The sequence below is a fragment of the Manis javanica genome, chromosome 13 (assembly GCF_040802235.1).
Source record: "Manis javanica isolate MJ-LG chromosome 13, MJ_LKY, whole genome shotgun sequence".
NCBI classification, from domain to species: domain Eukaryota; kingdom Metazoa; phylum Chordata; class Mammalia; order Pholidota; family Manidae; genus Manis; species Manis javanica.
In genome coordinates, this window is record NC_133168.1 from 49,270,893 (window position 1) to 49,294,087 (window position 23,195).

General features: G+C 34.5%; 1 protein-coding gene and 1 non-coding gene across 4 annotated transcripts in view; both read left to right on the forward strand.

The window, feature by feature from the left end:
• Positions 1–23,195, forward strand: part of LAMA2 (laminin subunit alpha 2) — a 588,333-nt gene that overhangs the window by 387,565 nt on the left and 177,573 nt on the right. For all 3 annotated transcript variants that reach the window (XM_073219597.1, XM_073219595.1, XM_073219596.1), the window contains 8 exons: positions 1,546–1,652; positions 6,425–6,605; positions 9,476–9,612; positions 17,819–18,055; positions 19,275–19,418; positions 20,099–20,278; positions 20,384–20,572; positions 20,656–20,789. In XM_073219597.1, coding sequence (XP_073075698.1) covers positions 1,546–1,652; positions 6,425–6,605; positions 9,476–9,612; positions 17,819–18,055; positions 19,275–19,418; positions 20,099–20,278; positions 20,384–20,572; positions 20,656–20,789 — 1,309 coding nt within the window. The remainder of the gene's footprint in view (positions 1–1,545; positions 1,653–6,424; positions 6,606–9,475; positions 9,613–17,818; positions 18,056–19,274; positions 19,419–20,098; positions 20,279–20,383; positions 20,573–20,655; positions 20,790–23,195) is intronic.
• Positions 23,003–23,193, forward strand: LOC118967828 (U2 spliceosomal RNA). Its single transcript, XR_005055076.2, has one exon. It is a non-coding gene; the product is annotated as a U2 spliceosomal RNA (small nuclear RNA).

Sequence of the window (23,195 nt, forward strand, 5' to 3'; positions counted from 1 at the left end):
TCTGCTATCAATACAATTATATGTATCATTAAAAATATACTTGTAGACTACAGAGGTAGCCAATAATTACTGTTCTATTTATGAAAAAGCCACTGTTTTATGAAAAGGCAATATTCATCCCATTATACAATTATAGACAATATTTCCTATGTTCATTATACAGACTACCAAGGCTTATTTACTACTCTTGCAAGTTTGTACCCTTAAATAACATTAGTTTTAATACCCCATCTCCATCCCTGTAACCACCATTTCACTGTTTTTTTTAAAAGTTTGGCTATTTTAGATTCTACATATAAGTGATATCATACAGTATGTGTCTTTCTCTGTCTGACTTAATTTATTCAGTATAATGTGTTTAAGGTCCATCCATCTTGTTGCAAATGGCAAGATGTCTTCCTTTCCCATGGCAGAATAGTATTCCATTTTGTATATATACTACTTCTTTTTCTCATCCATTCATCCATTGATGGGCTTTTAGGTTGTTTCCATATCTTGGCTATTGTGAATAAAACTGCAATAAACATGAGAGTACATATATAACTCTTCAAAACATTGTTTTCATTTCCTTTGAAAATATATCCAGTAGTGCAATTGCTGGATTGTATGGTATATCTATTTCTAATTTTTTGAGGAAACTCCATATTGTTTTCTATGGTGGTTGAAGCATTTTACATTCCCACTGACAGTATGTAAGATTATCTTTTTCACCACATTTTTGCCACCACCTGTCGTCTCTTGTCTTCTTGATGACTGTCATTTTAACAGGTGTGAGGGAATACATCATTGTGGTTTTGATTTGCATTTCCCTGATGATTAACAATGTTGACTCTCTTTTCATGTACCTGTTGACCATTTTGATGCCATCTTTGGAAAAAATGTCTACTTAGTTCTTCTCCCTTATATATATCTCTAATCTTAAAGATTTATATATAATATATATATATTTAACCTCAAACTCATTTTTCAGCTTAACACAAAAACTGGTGCATAGTAAATAATCATTATATTGAAAAAATAATGTTGCTTGATTAATAGTGGCATTAATGTTATGCCAGGGTGATTATTAATTTTGCTAATTTCTCAAAATTATTTTAGCTCTAGAGCCAGTATGCATTACTTATAACTCACTGTGAAGCAGTGAAACAGCTAAAGGAATGACTGAAAAACATTTTACCTGGAGTCATGGGACTGAGGTTCTGGACTCAAATGTATCTCCTATCATGTGGCCTTGTATGAATTATGGCTTCTTTGAACTTCAGTGTTTCATTTTCAAAATTGGATTAATAATGATGGTATTAAGTTTTAACAGCATATGATGCAGCAGGCACCATGCTATAGCTTACATGAATCATCTCTACAGTTTGTACAAATGTTGTAAGGATCAAATGATACAATGCTTAACAGCACATACAGCAAATCAGAAAATATTCTATTCTAAGACTTAGTTGCCAGTGTTAGCCTCTGGGGGATATTTATTATCGATCAAGCTAACTAGGACAATTAAAAATTTTTCTCAACCACAGGTCTCTCTTCTCTTTGCAGCTTGTCGCTGTAATGTCAACAGCTCCTTCTCTGAGATATGCCATGCCAAGACAGGACAGTGCGAATGCAGACCTAATGTACAGGGACGGCGGTGTGATGAATGTAAGGTACGGAGTAGGTGCTGACCAATGAACTACTTCTTGAAAATTTCCATTACCTTTCAAGTGACATACACTAGCATATTGAAAAAAATGTTCAGGATTATCTAATTCTTCATGCAAAATTACTGTGAAATGGTTTTTAAAAATAGAACAATTTGCCATACACTAGCATTTGACCTTCAACCTATATTCCCTTGTCAGTAGATTTGTGTAATATTTACTGTAAATCAGACATTTCTGCAACAACATACAAATTTAATACCAGTCGATGGAGAGTAAAATACTCTTTACTTTACTTTTATGTTTTCTTCTTTATGTTCTTTGTTTATGTATTTGGCAGAATAAACTGTGCCACACCCTCACACCCTTTGCTTTTAGCAAACACTTTGCTCTAGTTCCATCATTTAGAAGTTAGTTCCAGCGAGCACTGTACTTACCAAAAGTTTTCCGTGGAAAAGCTAATCAAGGTATTTTTTAGATACGTCATTCTGCTAAAATAAAACAAAAATCAAAATATGTTGCTTGCCATTCCTGAACACAACGCCTTGCCTCTAGTATTGTGAGCATCTGGGGATTCCTCCATGAGAGTGCATGGATTTGTTACTACCTCTTTCACATAAATATGTATTTTTAGTGGTAAAGACTGGTATGCAGAAGCAAGCGTTTCTCAGATATCTAAGTGGCCTTTCTGTAGGAAGTTCTATCATCTGCTTCTATCTGTTGAATAATATATGATCTTTCTGTTTTTGTTTTATTTCTCTGTTGGCTTAAAAAGCCCAATATGTGGTGGGACCCAGAGAAGCAATTCTGTGTGTCATGTGGCTGCAGTCCTGTTGGCTCTGGGACACCGCAGTGTGATGTTACAGGAAGATGTGTCTGTAAATCAGGCTTCGTAGGGAGACAGTGCAGCCTCGGCAGGCAGGCGCTCCGACAGGAGGGGCGGTCCCAGAGAGCGCAACGGGTGCTGGGGTCTCGCCAGAGGTGGGCTTTCAGCAGCTCCAGCGGGTGCCCTCGAGGAGCCCATCGGGCCCCGGCTCCGGTAATCCCAGAGGCGCTGCATGGCTCGTGCCTCCGCATGTTGTGTTCCGTGTGCTGCAGCTGACCCTCCCCGGCAGTTTACCAAGTAATGGTTCCTAAGCGTGCAAATTTAATAATGCAATATTAGTGCAAATATAATAATAATAAGCCAAAACAAAACAAACTAGATAATATTTGACTGAAGCCTTGTTATTAAAAATAATGATCTGTATGTGTTAAAAATCATACTCAGGTTTATAGGTTTAAAAAAGTTTCGATTAACCATGGATATGTAGAAAACAAAGAAAAATTATTGTAGGAGCCTATGATCTTAGAGGTGGAAAGGACCTCTTCAGGCATCATTTGGAGCAAGTTGTCTTTTCTGAAGAACAAATGAAGGGAAATCAAGCAAAGAAAATGACTTGCCCAAGAAAATCCAGCATATTGGTCTCACATTTGGCTAACATTTCATCACAGTCAATGATTTTGTTACATTTCCACATCCTAAATTTGCTCGTGTATACAACAAACACATTTTCTCATGTATACAAACAAGGAACACATTTTAATACACTATAAATGTACCACATACACAAAATAAGGAAGCAACTTTTCCACCAATAAAGTTCAGTCCCCCTTTTCACAAGGCAAAACAAAACAAATGCTTGGAGGCAAGAAGAGCAAAAGGTAAAGGTCTGCCAGTGTAGAATTAGAGCCTGTGGGAGAGGAGACAGGGTAAGGGATAGAAAAAGGGGAGTGAAGTAAAAAGAAAAGAAGTAAAGAAAAAAAAATTCATGGTTTTATTTCTTGACTCTTCATTGACATTTTAAGAAAAACTAGTTTTGATATCAGACTGCCTCAGGTTAAATCCCAGATTTATTGTTTCCTAGCTATAAGTTTTAATTTAAGTTTATATTTAAATTTAAAAAGTGAAATTCAATGTATAGAAATATTCTCTCTCCATAATTCAGCTTCTTCATCTGTAGTAGGACCCACTTCATGACGTTTGTGTCAGCTTAGATCCTCCGAGAAACAAGTGCCCAGAGATTTACTGGGAGACATGCCTCAGAAAGATGAAGGAGAGGGCAAAGTATGCAGGGAGCCTTCTGCTCCAATGCAGGTCTGACTTGCATGAAAGGAGAGGGAAGGAAAGATTGGGTCGAAAAGCCTTATTCACCACATTCTGCCAAAATCTCCAATTCTTGGCCTGGTCAGTGGGAAATGCCCAGCAAAATTTGCCCATTAGAGGAATCCTGGATTGGGAAGGAAGGTTCTAGTACTTTACTGTAATCAGTCATGACCTGGTGTGAATTCCTCCAGTGGATCCAAGAGTGGAAACTGAAGGTTGTCAATCATCAGCACTCCCATTGCAGCTTCTCTTGCAGGCGTATCTTTCCAGGCACTTCCCTGGCTATTTCCAGGTTGTCATGAGAATAGTGCAATGACATACATCTGGAGAATTCTTAGGAAATGTTAGATATTATTACTGTTATTATTACATGAAGAAATGAAGACTAGGGATGTTACAGGGATTTTCCCTAGACCCTAAGATAAATTTTTATGCACCAAGTTTTATTACTGAATTTGGTACTCTCTTTTGATAAATTTAGCCAATAAAACTGCATTATTTAAATATTTGAAAAATATGATAAAGATATTTCTTCTTAAATATCTCTTTATATAATGAACTTTGGAGTTTTAAAAATATGGCTTAGAAGCTCACTTAATATTTTATTAACATACAGCAAAGATATATATGCTAAGATATATAAATATATATATATATACACACACATACAAAGATATATATATTTGTTATGTGTATATATATGCCAAGTGAAGAAAAATTGGGTAAATAAAAATAAAAGTAAAGTGCTACCTCTATAATTCAGAGTTCTAAGTGAAGAAAATTAAAGAAATAAGGACAAATGCAAAGTACTACTTCTATGATTCAATTATTTTCTAAAAAACTTTTACTATATCATGTTCTAGTCTTATTTCTGTGTATATATTTCTCTGTGTTTCTGAGTGAGATAGTTAGGTAATTAGAATCATAGTGTATATATAATTTTGTTTTTTGCTTTTTGAAGTTTTACTTAATTCTATATCCTAAGCATATTCAAATGATGAAAACTGCTTCAAAACAGGATTTTAATGATTGCATATCATTTCATGGCATGAATGTAGCATAATTTAATTTATTCAACTTTTTCTCTAACATTTAAGTGCCTCTAGAGTTACTCACTGTGTACATAATATTATAATGGATATGCTCATGTTTTAACCATTTTCCCAATTTCTGACTATTTCTGTAAGCCAGGTATGTAGAAAAAATTCTAGATTGAATTTATTTTTGTGAAATAAAAATACATTATTTTTTAAATGAAATTTGTCCTTACATAATTAAATATAATTATATAAATAAATAACAAATCATATATTAGGTCATTCATTAGAACTGATACACACTTTCTTCTTTAATCATATAGTGAAATCTAAATTAGGACTATAAACAAAGTCAGCAGTAAATACAAAGATTAAAATGATCATCAAACAATCCATTTTACAGTTAAAACACAGAGCTGTTCTTAATTACAGTCAAATTTGCACCCTTATTTTCAGTGTGATTTTGTTTTCTGGAACTTATTTTTAATATTGTTAACAATAATTGTTAAAATACATAATGAGGATTATTCATTTCTGTTTGGGTGGCTCACATTAAATAGCAAGATTTATTTTTATCAGGAAGTAACTATTAAGTCTAATTTTCCAAAACAGGGATTATCTTTTACAAAGAAGTAATTACTGAGACTAATTTTCCAGATTTAAGTATCATAAAAATGTGACATACTTCATATTTAAAAAGACAACCTTGACGTGCTTTATGCAGGGTATTAGCTTTTTATTTTTCTAGTAGGAGTGATTTGTTTTTTAATCCATCAGAACTTTCTAACATAGACACTGTAGGTCTGACGTCATGTATTTCAAGGAAGTCAGTCAAAGCTAGCAATGAAAACTTGACTAGAGAAAGTTAAATGTTTAAAATAAGAGAAGCTTATGAGTAGCTCATCAGAGAATAACAGTTTTTTTCATCTACCTAATCTGTTGCTTTGATGTGCATTCCACAAATCATTTTCAATTAAGATAAAACCCAAGAAACTAAATGTTTATCAAATCAATTATTTTTTCAGTATAGGCATAACCTGGTAAGTTATATTTTCAATGTGAGCCTTATAGCGATGGTTAGAAGTACTTATGGATATATGACAAAAATTAGATTAAATATTGGAGGAAAAAATTATTTTAACTTTAGGTTTCTGGTCAATAATATTGAAATCATTTTTACCAAGTTAAAGGAATGCATAAGATATGAAAGTAATCAATTCAGATTATTAGGAATGAAGCAAGTAAAATTTTCAGTTAAAATAAAAATACCACCCACTCATAGTTTATTTCCACATGGCTGCTATAATCTTGGGAGGTCTAGCAAACTGGTGAACATATAACAGACTGAATAATAGAGTCCTAATTCTGCCACTGATTTTGATGAAATTTCAAAGTAATTGAACTTTTTCTCTTTGGAGATCATAAAAATGACTTTCTTTAGATTACATGACAACTCCATTGTTATAACATTAGTGAAAAACCTTGATAACCCATAGGCTCCTCTTTTCCCACCTGATCGTTTGGTGTTGTGCATCTTGTTCATTAATGAATTAATTGATTTAAATTTAATAATTCTCTTTCCTCTTCTATGCCAGCCTGAAACCTTTGGCTTACAATCAGGAAGGGGATGTATGCCCTGCAACTGCAATTCCTTTGGGTCTAAATCATTTGACTGTGAAGAGAGTGGTCAGTGTTGGTGCCAGCCTGGAGTAACAGGCAAGAAATGTGACCGCTGTGCCCGCGGCTATTTCAGCTTCCAAGAAGGAGGATGCACAGGTCTGTAAATAAGATGAAACCATATGCATTCATTCTCTGGTTTAGGTGTTTTGGCATCAATAACAGTTTGTTCTTCAGGGCTCCCAGAGATTAAAGGAAAGGCATCTTGACAACAAATGTATGATACAAAATATTTAACCAAACAGGCAGTACATATTTATTTTAAATAAACTAACAAATGAAATGAAATGCAATTTGAAACACTGTTCTATGAATAACTGCAAGTTCGCAGTTTTTAAAAAAATGCATCAGCGGATCCCAATTGTGTGTCCTTTTCTGTCTATGATCTACATTCAGCCAGTGACTCAAAGACTATTGCAGCTTGAAAATCAAATGTTCAATTTTTGCAGCCACTGTTATCTTGCTTTAAACTCTATTCCCAAGCTAATATAGGTCAGCTTTTCCTTTTCTTATTGCAAAATTGGTACAAGGGTCAGGCAAGTTAAATCTTTTGCTGATAAAAAAATATGTTTCCATCTACTTCAGGTACCTTGAAAACTGTGATATTCTGAGAAAGAAATAGATTGACTGTAGATATATGTTAGTTTATGGGCAATGCAGTCCGACATTTCTAACCATGATTCCCTCAAGCTGTATTCTTTGTCCAGCCTCAGTCTTCCCACAAAGCCTGAATTAAGAAAGTAGAAATTAACACACTACAGGTGAAAGTAAAGATTGAATATTAGCCTAGATTTTTAGTCACTAATTTGGAATTGACCCTTATTCCAACAATCACTAGGTTGAATATTATGTGTGTTTACTAAACTCACTTATTCAACATTAATGATACTCCTCCTATATGCTCAGCACCAGGTAATATTTTAAGACTTATTGACTATTGTAGCAACTATATGTGAGAAGTGTCAGGAATAGTATTTTAAATTATTTTAATAACCCGTACCTTTTAGGTATTCTCAACCACTTTCTATATTTAGTTTTTATCATAAATTAAGCCATTCTGTTGGCTTAATTTAGTTATTCTGATTGTTATAATTTTAGATCCTCCAAAAATCTGTATGCAATCTCTATACCAATACCTGTATATACTAAAAAATTATAAAGCTGCATTCTAAAATATACTCTGTTCTTTAAATCCAACTCTCACTAACATTTTTACTTAATATGAATTAATAAAATGGTATTATACATTCAAATATATCCACTACAGAAATTGTAAAAGAGGCCAAGAACATTATTTAAAATTATGAAATGGTGATAATATAGATAACTAAGTCATGCAGTATGACTTGGTTGCATTCTCACTCAGAGAAACAGAGAAACTACAACAAAAGCCCCCCAAAATAGGATGGCATTATGGTTGAGATCATGGCTCACACCAAAGAGCTTGGGTTTGTTCAGTGGCTCCTCCAGTAACTAGTTACATGACCTCGACTAAGTGACCTGGTCTCACCCTTTCCAAAATTCATCAGTTAAATCAAAAAAATAATAGCGTCTACCTTACTGTTGTTTTTTTTTTTAAGAGTTAGTTAGCTATAAAATATTTAGAGTAATGCCTGGCACATAAATACCATGTGTTTATCATTGTTATTATTGTTATCATCTCTCTTTATTAGTATTATTAATTGTGGTAAACATTCTGTTTTGGCAGGGGAAACCTATGTAATTACTTAAGTCTTTTTGTTATCCAGTGTTATAATTCCACTGAAGAAATACTTAGAGAATTTCTATTTGCAAGTAAAGATTTGAGCTGTCCTGAGAGATTTTTTCACACATAACTTTAAATGTGAACTATTTTTCTTCTTAATAGATGGTACTTATAAAATAAATGCTTTGGCTTACAATTAATAATAATGATAATACAAAAACAACAGCTAGCTTACTGTTTACCCTAAATCAGGCAATATGCTAAACATTTTTCACAGCTGGTATGGAACACTGTGAGCAATGATAATTGTGATCCTTTAAAAAGTAAACTTAATCAAATACTCTACATGTATTCTGTTTAAAAGATTTAATAATCATATAACCAACTAAAAGGTTTCTTACAACATTGGTCTTCTGTTTGAATCTATTTGCCGTTGTTTCTTCTGTTGCTTTTACTTTGATTCGAAACACTGCGCTAAAATATACTCAGTAGTTGAGTCAACTATAGCTGGTAAGTGGTGTGCATTCCTTGCCTTGGATGGCTTTGAAGGTCCCAAGTCTTTTCATTTCAAACCTTATTTTTGTGTTCTTTGAGAAAGTGCATGGGTGGGGATGTCTGCACTCCCCCTATATTGCATTGTAGCTAAGAAAATGAAAAATCTATTGAAAAGAAGGCAAGTGGTAAATAAAACTCAAAAATACCTCTCTCTCTCTATATATATGTATATATATATGCGTGTGTGTGTTGTGTGTGTATGTATATATAACTATATATATGTATAGTTCCATAATTCAACTATTTGTATTGTTTGAAAAACTGGAATATCCTGATATGTTCCAATGATAACTGCATACATGTTATACTCAATTAAAGAAGCCTATTATTGCTTATTGGTTTTTACTGCAAATAAGAATCATCAATAGGAAGGAAATATTAATCTATACAACATAGAAAAATTAGTAATGCATTTAAAGTAAGTAAAGAAACATAATTTTAAACTTCATAGCTAGAAAGATAGTTAACATGGAATTTGATATGCCACTTCTTTCTTTAAACTAAGTCAAAAGCTAAAAATTCTTCACCTCTTGAAATTATTAAATGAAATATATATTACCGAACAACTGTGAAATAAACTGTATTATAATATAAAAGAGAGGTAAGTATTCACTTTCAATGATCCTTAAACATAATACGGAAAATAAAACAACACAAAACATAATATAAAGTCAGTTTTTCACTATTTTTTTCCCGTTCACCTGTGAAGCTTGTGACTGTGCCCATCTGGGTAATAATTGTGACCCAAAGACAGGCCGATGCATTTGCCCCCCCAATACCATCGGAGAGAAATGTTCTAAATGTGCACCTAATACCTGGGGACACAGCATTACAACTGGTTGTAAGGTCAGTGAATTGTTTTATTTCATCTGATAATGTTTTTTTAAAGATTTTTATTTTAGTGGAGCTCTATAGTTGGGTGTTTCAAAAGTCAGTATTATATTACAAAAAACAAAACTATCACTATAGAATGATTGCAGATATTGATCAGTATCTTGGATTTTACTTGTGGGAAAGATGAAGTCAAGTATACATTTATGCAGCTTAATCTGTGATACTTACAAAAAGGAGGGGGGGTGTAAAAAACTATAATAAAACCAGAATCAGCAATAACTTTATACTTAGACACCATGAAATATATCAGCAAAATATTAAAAACATTAGAAACTAATTAAGGGAATTAGCCAAAAACCTATAGGAATTGTCCCCAAATTATCACTAGGTTTCACCTAGAATTCTTAAGAGAATTCTCTAGAGTCCTATTCACAACCTTTAGCTTGGAAAAATCCTGTTTTTTTCCCATGAGTGGGCTTTTAAAAGTGTCATAACCAGACTCATATTTAGAGATCATATTCTATCCAGCATCGGGGTGGAAGGTAACTTAAAAGGCTGTTGTGGAAATACTGGTGAGAGATGACAGAGCTTGGATCAAGTCAAGCACCTCCACGGGGATAGAGGGGTACATTATAGACCTCATAACACTGGTAATATGGCTTGGTAAGTTACAGGTTTGTGGAGAAAGAAAGAGAAGGCTTAAGGATGACTCCCAAGTTTTGCTTCACAACAGAGTAGATGAAAATATCATTTACTACTAGAAGGATTATAGGAGCAGACTCAAGTTCAGGAAGGAAAGGAGATGAGTTCAGGTTTTTTTGTCAGCTTTTCATGTGATATTAATTTTAAAAAATGCAATTCATCCATTTCAAGTAATGAGTTTTGACTAGTAATTACAAATGTGAAACCTTCCTTGTGTCCCTGGGTCATCTACTTCCCTTCTTCCCTCAATCAGCACCAGGAAACTACCTCTTTTCCTTCTATCACTATAGTTTTGCCATTTCTACAAATTCGTATAAATCAAGACAGAGTACATATTATTGTTCACAGTTTTTTTGCTTGAGGGGATTATTTTTGATCTGGCTTCCTTTACTTAGTATACAGCTTTTGTGATTCATCCATACTGTTGCATATGTCAGAAGTTCATTCTTTTTAACTGTTTAGTACTTTTCCCTTGTAGGGTGTGCTATGATTTATCTATTTATTTACCATTTGATGGGCATTTGGGTCATTCCCAGTTTGGAGCTATTATGAATAATTTTGTCTTGAACATTAGTGTAAAATCAAAAGCACATGTATAGACATATGTTTTCATTTCTCTCCACAAGAACACACTATATCCTTGTCAATTCTAATGATTTCTAGTTTTTAAAAATTTTACACATTCAGTTGGGTAAGTATTCATATCTTTAATGTCCATTGATATTGGGAATATTTTTATTTATTTGCCATTTATATACCTTCTTTGGTCAAGTTGCTATACCAATCTTTTGCCTGTTTTTATTTTGGGTTGCTTGTTTTCTTAGTAATGAGTTCTAAGAGTTCTTTAAATATTCTGGATACAAATACTTTAACATACATGTGTTCTGTAACTATTTTCTCTAGTCTATAGCTTACTTTTTATTTCCTCTACAATTTTTTCATTTAATGTTTATAAAGACTAGTTTATAAACTTTATTTTCATAGTTCATGTTCTTTGTGTACTAAGAAATATAATTTGTTTACATCAAGGTCTAAAAATATCTCTCTAATGTTTTCTTCAAAAAGTTTTGTAATTTTAGCTCTAAATTTAGGTCCATGTTTAATTTTTAATATTATTTTTTGTATGCGGTTTAAGGTAATAGCCAAAGTTCACTTGTTTAATGAATATCCAGTTTACGAACACCAGTTGTTGAAAAGGCTACCCTTTCTATCCATTGAGTTGTTTTGGTTGTTTTGTGATAGTAAACTGAGCCTGTATGTGTTCACACACTTCTGGTTCATCGATCTTTGCCTACCTTTGAGTTATCCTTGGACAGGACATCACACTGTCTGGATCACTGTAGCTTTTTAGCAAGGCATGACATCTTGTGAAAGAAACTCTCCAGCTTTGTTCTTCATTTCCAAAACCTTTTATCTACAGCAGATCTTTTGTATTTCCATTTAAGTTTTCAAATCAGCTTGTCAATTTCTTTACGAAAAAGCCTGCTAAGATTTTATTGGGACTATATTGAGTCTATAGGTCAATTTGAGAAAAATTTATTCTAAGAACATGACATAACTTCCCATTTCATTAAGTCATATTTTTTTCTCAGCAATATTTTATAGTTTTTGGTGTGCAAGTCTTACACATGTACTATTAAATCTATCACTATTTCATATTATTTATGCAAATGCTATTATTTGTTCCATTTAAGTTTCCAGTTGTTCTTTTCCTTCCTTAATTTTTTTATTGAAGTATAGTTGATATACAATCTTATATCAGTTTCATGGTTACAACACGGTGGTTCACCAATTAGCCACATTGTTAAATCCTTACACCTACTAGTGCAGTTACTATCGGTCAACATAGGAAGATGTAACAGAATCATTGGCTACAGTCTCCATGCTGTACTACCATTCCTATGACCAACTTATATTATGACTGAGAATTTTTGTGCCCCTCTAACCCCCTTACCCTCCCCACTCATCCACCACAAACCCTCCTCCATGGTGACCACCAGTCAGTTTTAGTGCCTATGAGTGTACTTACTTCTATTTTGTTCATTTTGTTTTGTTTTTAGATTATACAATTATGTGAAATTATAATGTATTTGTCTTTCTCTGCCTGGCTTATTTCACTTAGCATAGTGATGGACCCTCTAGGTTCATCTGTATAATAAATAGCAGGATTTCTTTCTTTTTTATGGCTGAATAATATTCCATAGTGTATGTGTACCACCTCTTTTTTATCCATTCATCTACTGATGGGCACTTTGGTTGCTTCCATATCTTGGCTATTGTAAATAACACAGCAATAAACATAGGGGTGCACATAGCTTTACAAATCAGAAATTTTGTTTTATTTGGGTAAATTCCCAGAAGTGAAATTATTGGGTTGTATATTATTTCTATTTTTATTTTATTGAGGAATCTCCATACTGCTTTCCACAGTGGTTTCACCAATTTATATTCCCACCAACAGTATAGTAGGGTCCTCTTTTCTCCACATCTTCACCAACACTTGTTATTTCTTGTCTTTTGGATAGTGGCCATCTAACTGGTGTGAGGTGATATCTCATTGGGGTTTTGATTTGCATTTCCCTGATGATTAGCAACACAGAGCCTCTTTTCATATGCTTGTTGCTTATCACTATTTCTTCTTTGGAAAATGTCTGTTCAGGTCTTCTACCCATTTTTTAATCTGGTTATTTGTTGTTGTTGTTGTTGTTTTGCTGTTGAGACATGAGTTCTTTATATACCTTGGATGTTAACCCCATATCAGATACATCATTTATAAATATATTCCCCCATACTATAGGTTGCTTTTTCGTTTTGTTGATGGTGTCATTAGCGGTACAGAAGCTGTTCAGTTTGAATAACTCCCACTTATTCATTTCATTTTTTATTTTGTTTCCCTTGCCTGAGGAGATGTGTCCAGAAAAAAATTGCCCATGTTTATGTTCAAGAGATTTTTGCCTATGTTTTCTCCTAAGAGTTTTATGGTTTCATGTATTAGGTCTTTAATCTATTTCAAGTTTACTTTTATGTGTGGCGTTAGGGAGTAAACCATTTTTTCCCAACACCATTTATTGTAGAGTATCTTTTCCCCATTGAATATTCTTGCCTCCTTTGTCATATATATTATTTGACCATATATGCATGGGTTTATTTCTGGGCTCTCTACTCTGTTTCATTGATATATGGATGTGTTCTTATGTCAGTACCATACTGTTTTGATTACTATTGCTTCCTGGTATAGCTTGAAGTCAGGGGGCATAATCCCCCCAGCTTCGTTCTTTTTCAGGTTTATTTTGGCTCTTTAGGGTCTTTTGTCATTCCATATGAATTTTAAAACTATTTGTTCTAGTTCATTGAAAAATGCTGTTATTATTTTGATAGGGATTTTGATAGGCTTTGGGCAGGATGGCCATTTTGGCAATATTAATTCTTCCTGTCCACGAGCATGGGCTAGAGTTTCATTTATTTGTGTGTTCTTTAATTTTTCTCTCATGAGTGTCTTATGGTTTTAAGAATACAGGTCTTTCACTTTCTTGGTTTAGTTTATTCCTAGTTATTTTATTCTTTTTGATGGAATTGTTTTCTTGATTTTTCTTTCTGATAGTTAATTGTTAATATATAAAAATGCAACAGATTTCTCTGCATTAATTTTATATCCTGCAACTTTGCTGACTCCAGTTATTAGTTCTAATAGTTTTTTGGTGGAGTCTTAGGGTTTTCTATGTATAAAATCATGTCATCTGCAAATAATGACAATTTTACTTCTTTCTTATCAATTTGGATATCTTTTATCTCTTTGTCTTATCTGATTGCTGTGGCTATTTTCCTGCTTTATTTTGGATTGAGTAAAATTCATGATCACATTTAATCTTCACTTTTTACTTATTAGCTATATGTATATATTTTATATATTTTGTCTTTGTCTAGGGATATAGCTCTTTAACTTTTCATAACATACCTTAATATTATACTACTGTATATTTAGCATAAGAACCTTACAAGGGTAAACTTACAACTCCCTTTCTTATTCTTTATTTTATTGTTGTCATATATTGTACTTTTACATAAAAGTAATATAATATAATATAATATACAATATAATCTGATGCTTTTGATTTAAAGAGTCAATTATCTTTTTAAAAGGAGTAAAAACCTTTCTGTTTTTTCAGATAAGTATCAATTCTGGTGATACTGGAGGAAGTAGTTTATGTATCTGATGATATTGGATCTACTATCATGGAATAAACATTATGTTGATTACTATTGATTGAATGTTTTTATTATTTTTAACACTTAACAATCTCTGCAAAGCTAGATACTTCATTCACAACAATTATAAAAAAGTTCAAGGAGTCCTCATATATTTATGAATATGTAGTCTACTATTGACAAAACTGATGACTCTAATCTAAGTGGACAGTGATTTGAGATTTGTAGCTTCCCTTTCTTTGCGTCATGGACCATTTCTCTGTGCTGAGGTGTGAACACATGCATCATTTGATCTTTCACTGAAGTAGAATACAAAGCCTGCTATCATTCACTAGCAGGGGAATAGTGCATAAAGCCTCTATTGCTGAGCAAACATTACCCCTAATTATGATTTAAGTTTGATGTTGGCTATAGTGCTATCTAAACATATGGTTAATGATCTCATTTATTCTCCACTATAACTTCCTGAATGAACTTCCTGATTTGGAAAGGTCCCAAGGTCTATTTGTACTATCAACTAGTCTTTAAGAATTAGTGCTTTGCTGTTACATAATAAATTGGTAGCAGACATTTCATATTTTAGTTAAAGGAAAAATGTATCTTGTAAGACATTTAAAATTTTATTACATGATTATAGTTTTCATAATCTATTATAATTTTCTATTTGTGATTATGGCTCATTTAAGTCAAGGAAAATTATTTGAGTGAAGAAGTTAAATATTTTTATTTAAATCTCGTACTACATCTGATATTCTGTAGTCAATAGTAGTCTATATCTAAGGATATGTTACCTGGGGTGACACCATCAGGTTATCCTGTGACCATGTTTTTTACATAATAAATAATCACGTATTAGATCTTTGGGCTTAAAAGTAACTTTTTGTAGCATCCCCTCTGCAGCTCTTTTTACTGGATAGCAAAAGAAGACAGAAAAATATTTCATCACAACAACACCAAAATTAAGGCCTGGTGGTTATTTTAGTATCAGAATCTGGGAAGATACTTTAACAAATATTTAGACAGGAGAGAAATAAATGGGAAACTGCTGATTTTATATCACATCCTAGAAAGAGTAGGCCCGTAAGAAAACTACTGTTGGCAGGAACAGAAGCAGGAATATCCCCAGTAGTGGTGGATATAAGAATTAAGCTGAGCCATGAAGTGCGAGAAATGCAAAGTGAGATCCAGCCAGGCTTGGATCTGGAAATTTGGCAAGTGGCTATGCATATGAGTCTGCTACAGAGCTGTAGCTCTGAGAAGAATCACAGAACAGCATCAAAAGGAATCAGGTCCTAGATGAAGTGGAAATACTATATGGTGGCAAGCTCAAGACACACAGAGAGATGGTACACACTTTGGTACCAAGACAGGACCCACTTGGGAGGTAGAACCACACCAGGTATCTAAACAGAGAAAGTAGAATATAAAGAATTATTAACTGATAAAAGGTAATTGTACTTAAAAAGTATAAACAATGGACATTAGAGATCCTGTAGTAGCAGGTACAAAAGAGCAGCTACTACTAGGCAGAGAAAAGGTAGAGAGTAAAGGAACCAAGGGCTGAGAGGGCATTCCCCTTCTGCCCACACCCACCAAGGCGGAGGTTCAGACATCGTTGAAGAGAGTGTGGCAGGCACCACAGGAGCACACAGCCTGCGGGTGGGGAAACCAAAACAGTAACTACAACAAAGGAAGCCTTACCAGAATCTCTGGACAAGGGCTGGTCTAAGGTTGCATCCTATCGTTGTTGAAGGATGTGAGCATTCTGGAGCCACTTAGAAGCAGCCTGTCATAGTCAGAGCAGAAGTGCAAACCAGAGTCACCCAGAAAGCTAACTGTGGAGTGAGAGTGGTCTGGCAGCATAGCTGGAATTCTTTCTGGGCCACTCTTTCTTCCAATGCTAAATAATAAACTAATAGTAATGATTAGAGTAATAAAGAACCAGAACCCAGGACAGAAGTGTCGTCTCATGACTACAGCCTTACTGGGTGTCTCCAATGACCTCTGCTGACTAAACCTAACATTCTGCTATATGGTAAAAGAGAAATGTGTACAGGATGTAACTACAGTATCACAATGCAGGGCAGAGCAGAGTGACTTCAGAGCTCAGAGATAGTAGGTTGATCATTGGCACAGCTGGTGTCTGAAAATGATTTATTCCAAGATCCTCAATGACATTTTAGAAATCTGTTTGGCATTTTCATGAATTTGCAATGACATGTAAACTCTGTAAATCAAGAGCAGAAAGGCTTAAAAGTATATAAGACAAGAAGACATTTGGATGGGCAAAAATTGAGGATGAGTAGGATGAAATAAAGAAATTACTGAAAAGAAGCTAAGGATGCAATACTGTTACTAAAATAAGCATTGGTGGTGTATACATACAGTAGAATTTTCACTATGTAAGGTGGGGCCTATAAAATGGGGAAGAAATCTGAGAGGCAAATAGAAAAGTGGCTATACAAGATATTAGGATATTGTAGATTTGGCAGAGAAACAAAAGTGATATACTTCAGGAAGTATAGATGACCTTGAAGAACAAAATTGGTAAACTAGAATAGAATTAAAAATCAAAGCAAATTTGAATCAAGAAATTTTTTTTCCTCAAATGAAACAACTCACCATGTTCCAGTAAATTAATTTTAAAAAGAGTCGAACTTGAAAACTTCTAGTGAAATTTTGATTTCCATAAATAAAAAGAAAATCCTATGTATATCTAGGAAGAAGAAAAAGGTTACTAACAAAACACCTGAAGTTTTGCCTTGTCTCCAAAACTAATGCCAAAAAATATCCTCGATGTCACTTTTCTAGGGGCTCTCTGGGTTCCCCACATTTTGGCATAGCATTTTGCACTTCTCTATTATATAATGTTTATTCCATTGCAGTATATTTATACATTTACTTGTCTCCCTGTTGGACTGTGATGTATGTCTCTTTACAACTTAAATGCTATGGAAATGAGATGATAAGGTGAAATGACTTTTTCTAAAGCTCAATCTTTGAAACAGAAAGTGTTTGAAGAAAACCCATACCTAACTCCTCCTTTGCGACAAAAAGAGAAAAGATGTTTCCTTTCTTATTCAGTAGCATTATGGCTTCTGGGCACTCATACATTTTAGTTAATGCAGGAAGCAATTTTAATGTTATGTTCACTAATGTTTCCCAAGTGACTAAACCAGAAGAGTATAAAATATGTAATAGAAACATGATTAATACATGTTTAATGGAAGAATAGATACATTAGAATTAAAATTTTAAGATATTTCCCGTGAAACGGTGTTAATGGTTGCTGTTTTTATCTCCTCCAAAGGCTTGTAACTGCAGCCCAGTGGGATCCTTGGGTTTTCAATGTGATATAAATACAGGCCAGTGCAACTGTCACCCAAAATTCTCTGGTGCAAAATGTACAGAGTGCAATCGAGGTCACTGGAACTATCCTCACTGCAACCCCTGTGACTGCTTCCTGCCTGGGACTGATGGCACGACCTGTGATTCAGAGACTAAAAAATGTTCCTGTATAGATCAAACTGGGCAGTGCACTTGCAAGGTATATGATGCTGAAAAACAGTAAGGAAAAAACCTCCCTGGATTCCATTTCTGTTTTGCATTTTAACTTCATTCAGAGTTCATTGTTCCTACCTCGTAAACAAATAAAAGCTCATTACCACACACACAGTTTTTCGTTAATATTGTTCACTGGTATACAGATAAGCACTGCTTTTAAAAACTTACTTTCAACCAAAATCCAACTTTTTTTCTAGTTGATAAGAGGTATTTTCAATGGTAAAGTAAATTTTTCTCTACATATTTGCCATACTTAAGAATAATCCGGAGGGTAAATAGACAGTTGTCTTAGGCATCATCAGAGAAAAATCACAGATAAATTATAAAGCTTATAAAAAACATTTCTCCTCGAATAAATCCACAGTTTCTGTACACTGAAAATATGTTTACTGCTGTGGAAGTTCAGTAAAATTTTATCAAGTATAGACTGACACTGCAAACAATGAGTATGTGCAAAATTCAGTCCTCATTAATATTGTTAAATGATGTAGAAAAACAGTCAATTAAAGAGGATAAGAGGGATTTTTCCCCCTTAGATATTTATGAAAAGTCAATCCCAGGATAAATGCAGTTAAAACTGTGTCAGGAGTAACTTTTCAAGAAAATGTCTATGCAAAGAGAGAGAGAGGCAACAGGAAGATGAAATCCAGGGAGTGACTGTTAAAATAGTCCTGATTTTTTTTTTTAAATGACAGCTTCTGAGGCCCAGACAAAACACAAAGTGTAATGCTGCCTTATTACATATTATGATTAGACATTATGTTTAATACATATTATATGTGTATATATATATATGTTATATAATAGTAATTACATAAATCTACATTTTAACCCCCTGCCTATTTTTTACAATTTTGTATCACATCACTGTCTAGGAATACAGTTTTTTATTTTTTACTTTTGAAATTCTCATGACTTTCATAACACTCACAGTGGAGTAATAGGAAATGTGTTGCCTAATTTTAAATAAGAGTATACAGTATCCTTAGTAATGTACTTAATGTGCAAAAGAACATTTTTAGATTCATGAAATCCTAACAAGATTAACTCCATATGCCATCTGATAAAAGAGTCTAATGCTCCAGCATTCTCTTCTTTTTGGTGTGACTTTTTTTCTTAAGTGCTTTCCTGTCATTCATTTTCAAGTTTATTTCTCTCAGATCGTCCCCATTTAGACTCTGAAGAACCTCATTTTTCTTCAGGTAAATGTGGAAGGTGTCCACTGTGACAGGTGCCGTCCAGGCAAATTTGGACTCGACGCAAAGAACCCACTTGGTTGCAGCAGCTGCTATTGCTTCGGTGCCACCACTCAGTGCTCGGAAGCAAAAGGGCTGGTCCGCACACGGGTGAGTGAGGAACTGTTGAGCCACGTGACAGTATAATGCTGGTTCCTGCTGGTGTTGTTCAGCCGGGCACTGAGGCATGGGGAAAACAGCAAAACATTTAAGTAACCTTTTCCCCTGTGCACACTTAGAACTGGTCAACAGCTGTGTGCCATTAGATAGCTGGAGTAAATGCATTTTTTATTCATCCTTAAAAGTAGTTCATTCATTGTTAATAAGGAAATAGATGCCAAGTGAAAAAGAAAGACATCGTAAGGGAAGTGTTACATTTGGGGATGGGAATGGGGGCACCAGAGCATGATTGTAGATGCCTGCTAATGCTGTAATGCAAACCAGAATTGTTGCACATTTATTCCAACCAACCTCAGAGACTCAGTGATTTTTAGGTTGGAAACATGTTCATTTTTACCTCAATTTTCTTTTAACTCTTCCTGCTTTTAAATTCTACTTATTGTTACTGTAAAAGACCAGTTTTCACAGATGTTATGGTTTTTACTGTGCAAAGAACTCAGAAGATGTATCCCCTGCCCTACTTGCTCACTATGCACAAGTTCTGTTTCTTGTGAGAACACCACGTCAGAATAGAGACGGGGCTACAGATAGACATGCAGTCCATGATTTAATTCTAAAGGAGTGCCCAAAAGAACGGACTCAGCCACCTGCTGTGTTTTGATCCCACGCAGGTGACTTTGAAGCCCGAGCAGACCATTCTGCCTCTGGTGGATGAGGCATTGCAGCACACAACTACCAAAGGCATCGTATTTCAACATCCAGAGATCGTTGCCCACATGGATCTGGTAAGACAGGATCTCCATTTGGAACCTTTTTATTGGAAACTTCCAGAACAATTTGAAGGAAAGAAGGTAAGAACAAGAACTTTGAAATCACATGAAAGTAAAGTAAAATGGTTTTGGAGTCACTCCATTTGAAGATTTACATAACTCATCATTCCTCATTTATTTTGTCAGTTGATGACCTATGGTGGCAAAATAAAGTATGCAATCTATTTTGAGGCTCGGGAAGAGACAGGTTTCACAACATATAACCCTCAAGTTATCATTCGAGGTGGGACTCCTACGCATGCTAGAATTATCATCAGGCATATGGCTGCTCCTCTAATTGGCCAATTGACAAGGCATGAAATTGAAATGACAGAGGTAAGGGTGTTAGTTGTTTGGTGCAAGAATGCCAATGGTCCTGCATTCCATTTCGTCAAAGTTATTTCTTTTCTTATTAACAGAAAGAATGGAAATATTATGGTGATGATCCTCGAATCAGTAGAACTGTGACCCGTGAAGACTTCTTGGATATACTATATGATATCCATTATATTCTTATCAAGGCTACTTATGGAAATATCATGAGACAATGCAGGTAAATTATAATAGAGAATATCCAAGTTAAGTTTTTATTCTAGAGTCCATAGGGAAGACTGCTAAGACATCAGAAAGAAAGATTTAGAGGTGTTTGGTTTGGGAGTCAGATGATAGAATGCAAGTCTGGTGGTCAGATACTAGGTCACCTGGTGGAAGTTACTGCCAATCTCCCAAAAAAGGAAAATAGGATGAGAAACAAGAAAGGGAAAAAATAGTGAATTGACCTTTGACATGGTGAGTTTTAGATGATGGTCAGAAATTCAGGGGACTGTGACCTGTAGGATAGAGATAATTAACTATTATGCTAGAAATAGGTCTCTTCCATGTGTTTTCTTGTCTGTTCCCCCATGTGTCATGCAATGTTGTCATTTTCCTTATGTATCATGATGTGAAAAGGTTGAGAATTACATTGAATGAAGAAGAACATAAGGAATAGTAAGAATGAAATGGTGTTGTGGAAGCCAAGGTGTGTGAACACTGTAAGAGAACATATTGGTTCATATGACCCCAAAGCCCAATTAAAGTGAGGCTTATGAGATTGACACTTAGGATCGCACTGGTGATGTTCATGATACCAGTTTTATTAGAGTCCTGGGGCAGAAATAGTCTCAGAGTTTTGAGGAGTGAAAGGGACACATGGAACCTAACATTATGAATATAGACTGTTGTTTCCCATGAACATAGTTGTAAAGGGGGAGAATGAGTTAGTGTCAAAGGTCAAGGAAAGAGTGTTTAATCTCAGAGAAGTAAGTATGTTTACAGACTGGGGGGGAAAGGAATTAGTAGAAAGATATACATTAAAAATGACAGAATAAAAAGCCCCAGGAGATTTCAACATCAATGAACACACATGGTCATGTTAACTTGAGTGGAAGGGACAGCTTATTCAGTGAGATGAAATGAGGAGTGCATAGATATAGTTAAATTTTATACCAGGAGGCAGAAAGTTGAGTTCATACACATAATCTCAATTCCTCTGGCATGTCAGTTTCTCTGTTATGTCCTGTAAGAATATGGAATCAATAGATGTTTGAAAATAGTCTCATAATTAATTAGTAGAAAAGTCTAGGAAAACAAAACAAAACCATAAAGCCTCTCATTGGCAAATCAATGAGTATTAAAATACCATATTTCAAATATTTGTATTGTATTAAACATATAGCAGAAAATAGTTTTCTGTGTTTCATAAGACCCATACTGTTCTGACTGTACCAATGTATTCTTTTGATAAAAGAATGAATCAAGGAGGCACATGAAACCATGCTTTGCATTGTTAATCATCAGGGAAATGCAAATCAAAACCACAGTGTGATACCACCTCACACCAGTCAGAGTGGCCACTATACAAAAGACAAGAAATAACAAGCATGGATGAGGATGTGAAGAAAAGGGAACACCATCCTACCCTGTTGGTAGGAATATAAATTGTTGCAGCCACTGTGGAAAGCAGTCTGGAGGTTCCTCAAAACACTAAGAAGGGAAATACCATTCTACCCAGTAATTTCACACCTAGGACTTTACCCAGAGATAACAAAATCCCTGACTCATAAAGGTACATGCAACCCTATGTTTATTGCCACATTATTTATAATAGCCAAGATACGGAGCAACCTAAGTATCCATCAGCAGATGAATGGATAAAGAAGAGGTGGTATATATACACAATGGGATGTTATTTAGCCATTAAAAAAGAAAGAAATCCTGCCGTTTGCGACAACATGGACAGACCTAGAGGGTCTGTCATTATGCTCAGTGAAATAAGCCAGGAAGAGAAAGACAAATACCTTATGATTTCACTTAATTGTACAATCTAAAAACAAAACAAAATGAACAAAATGGCAGTACACTCAATAGACACTGAAAAGTGACTGGTGGTCACCATGGGGGAGGGGTTGGGATCAGTGGGGGGAGATGGTAAGGGGGATAGAGGAGCACAAAAATTCTCAAACTTAACGTAAGTTGGTCATGGGGATGGTAGTACAGTACAGTGATTCTACTAATGCAGGTAAATGGTGAACCAGTGTTGTATACTTGAAACTAATGTAAGTTTGTGTATCAACCATACTTCAATAAAAAAAAAAAGAGAAGAAATTAAGGATGAAAATTCACTTTCAACTCTGTATTCCTTTGGTTTCCTTTTTATATTTCTTATTTCTAACAGATTATTTTTAGGTGAAATAATAAAAAAAGTATGTATCAAAATATACTGTCATTGCTTTTCTGCCTTTTGGCTAAGGTCAAGTGTAGTATCTGTTCTTATCAGTTTAATATCTGATACCTCCTCTATCCGAGGACAATATATTAAATGGATTTTGGGGGCAGGGAGACGCAATAGGAGCTTGCTCCATCCACTCCATGCATCGACCTGGTATTGCAGTATTTCTGGGAATGGTGCTGCACCCCC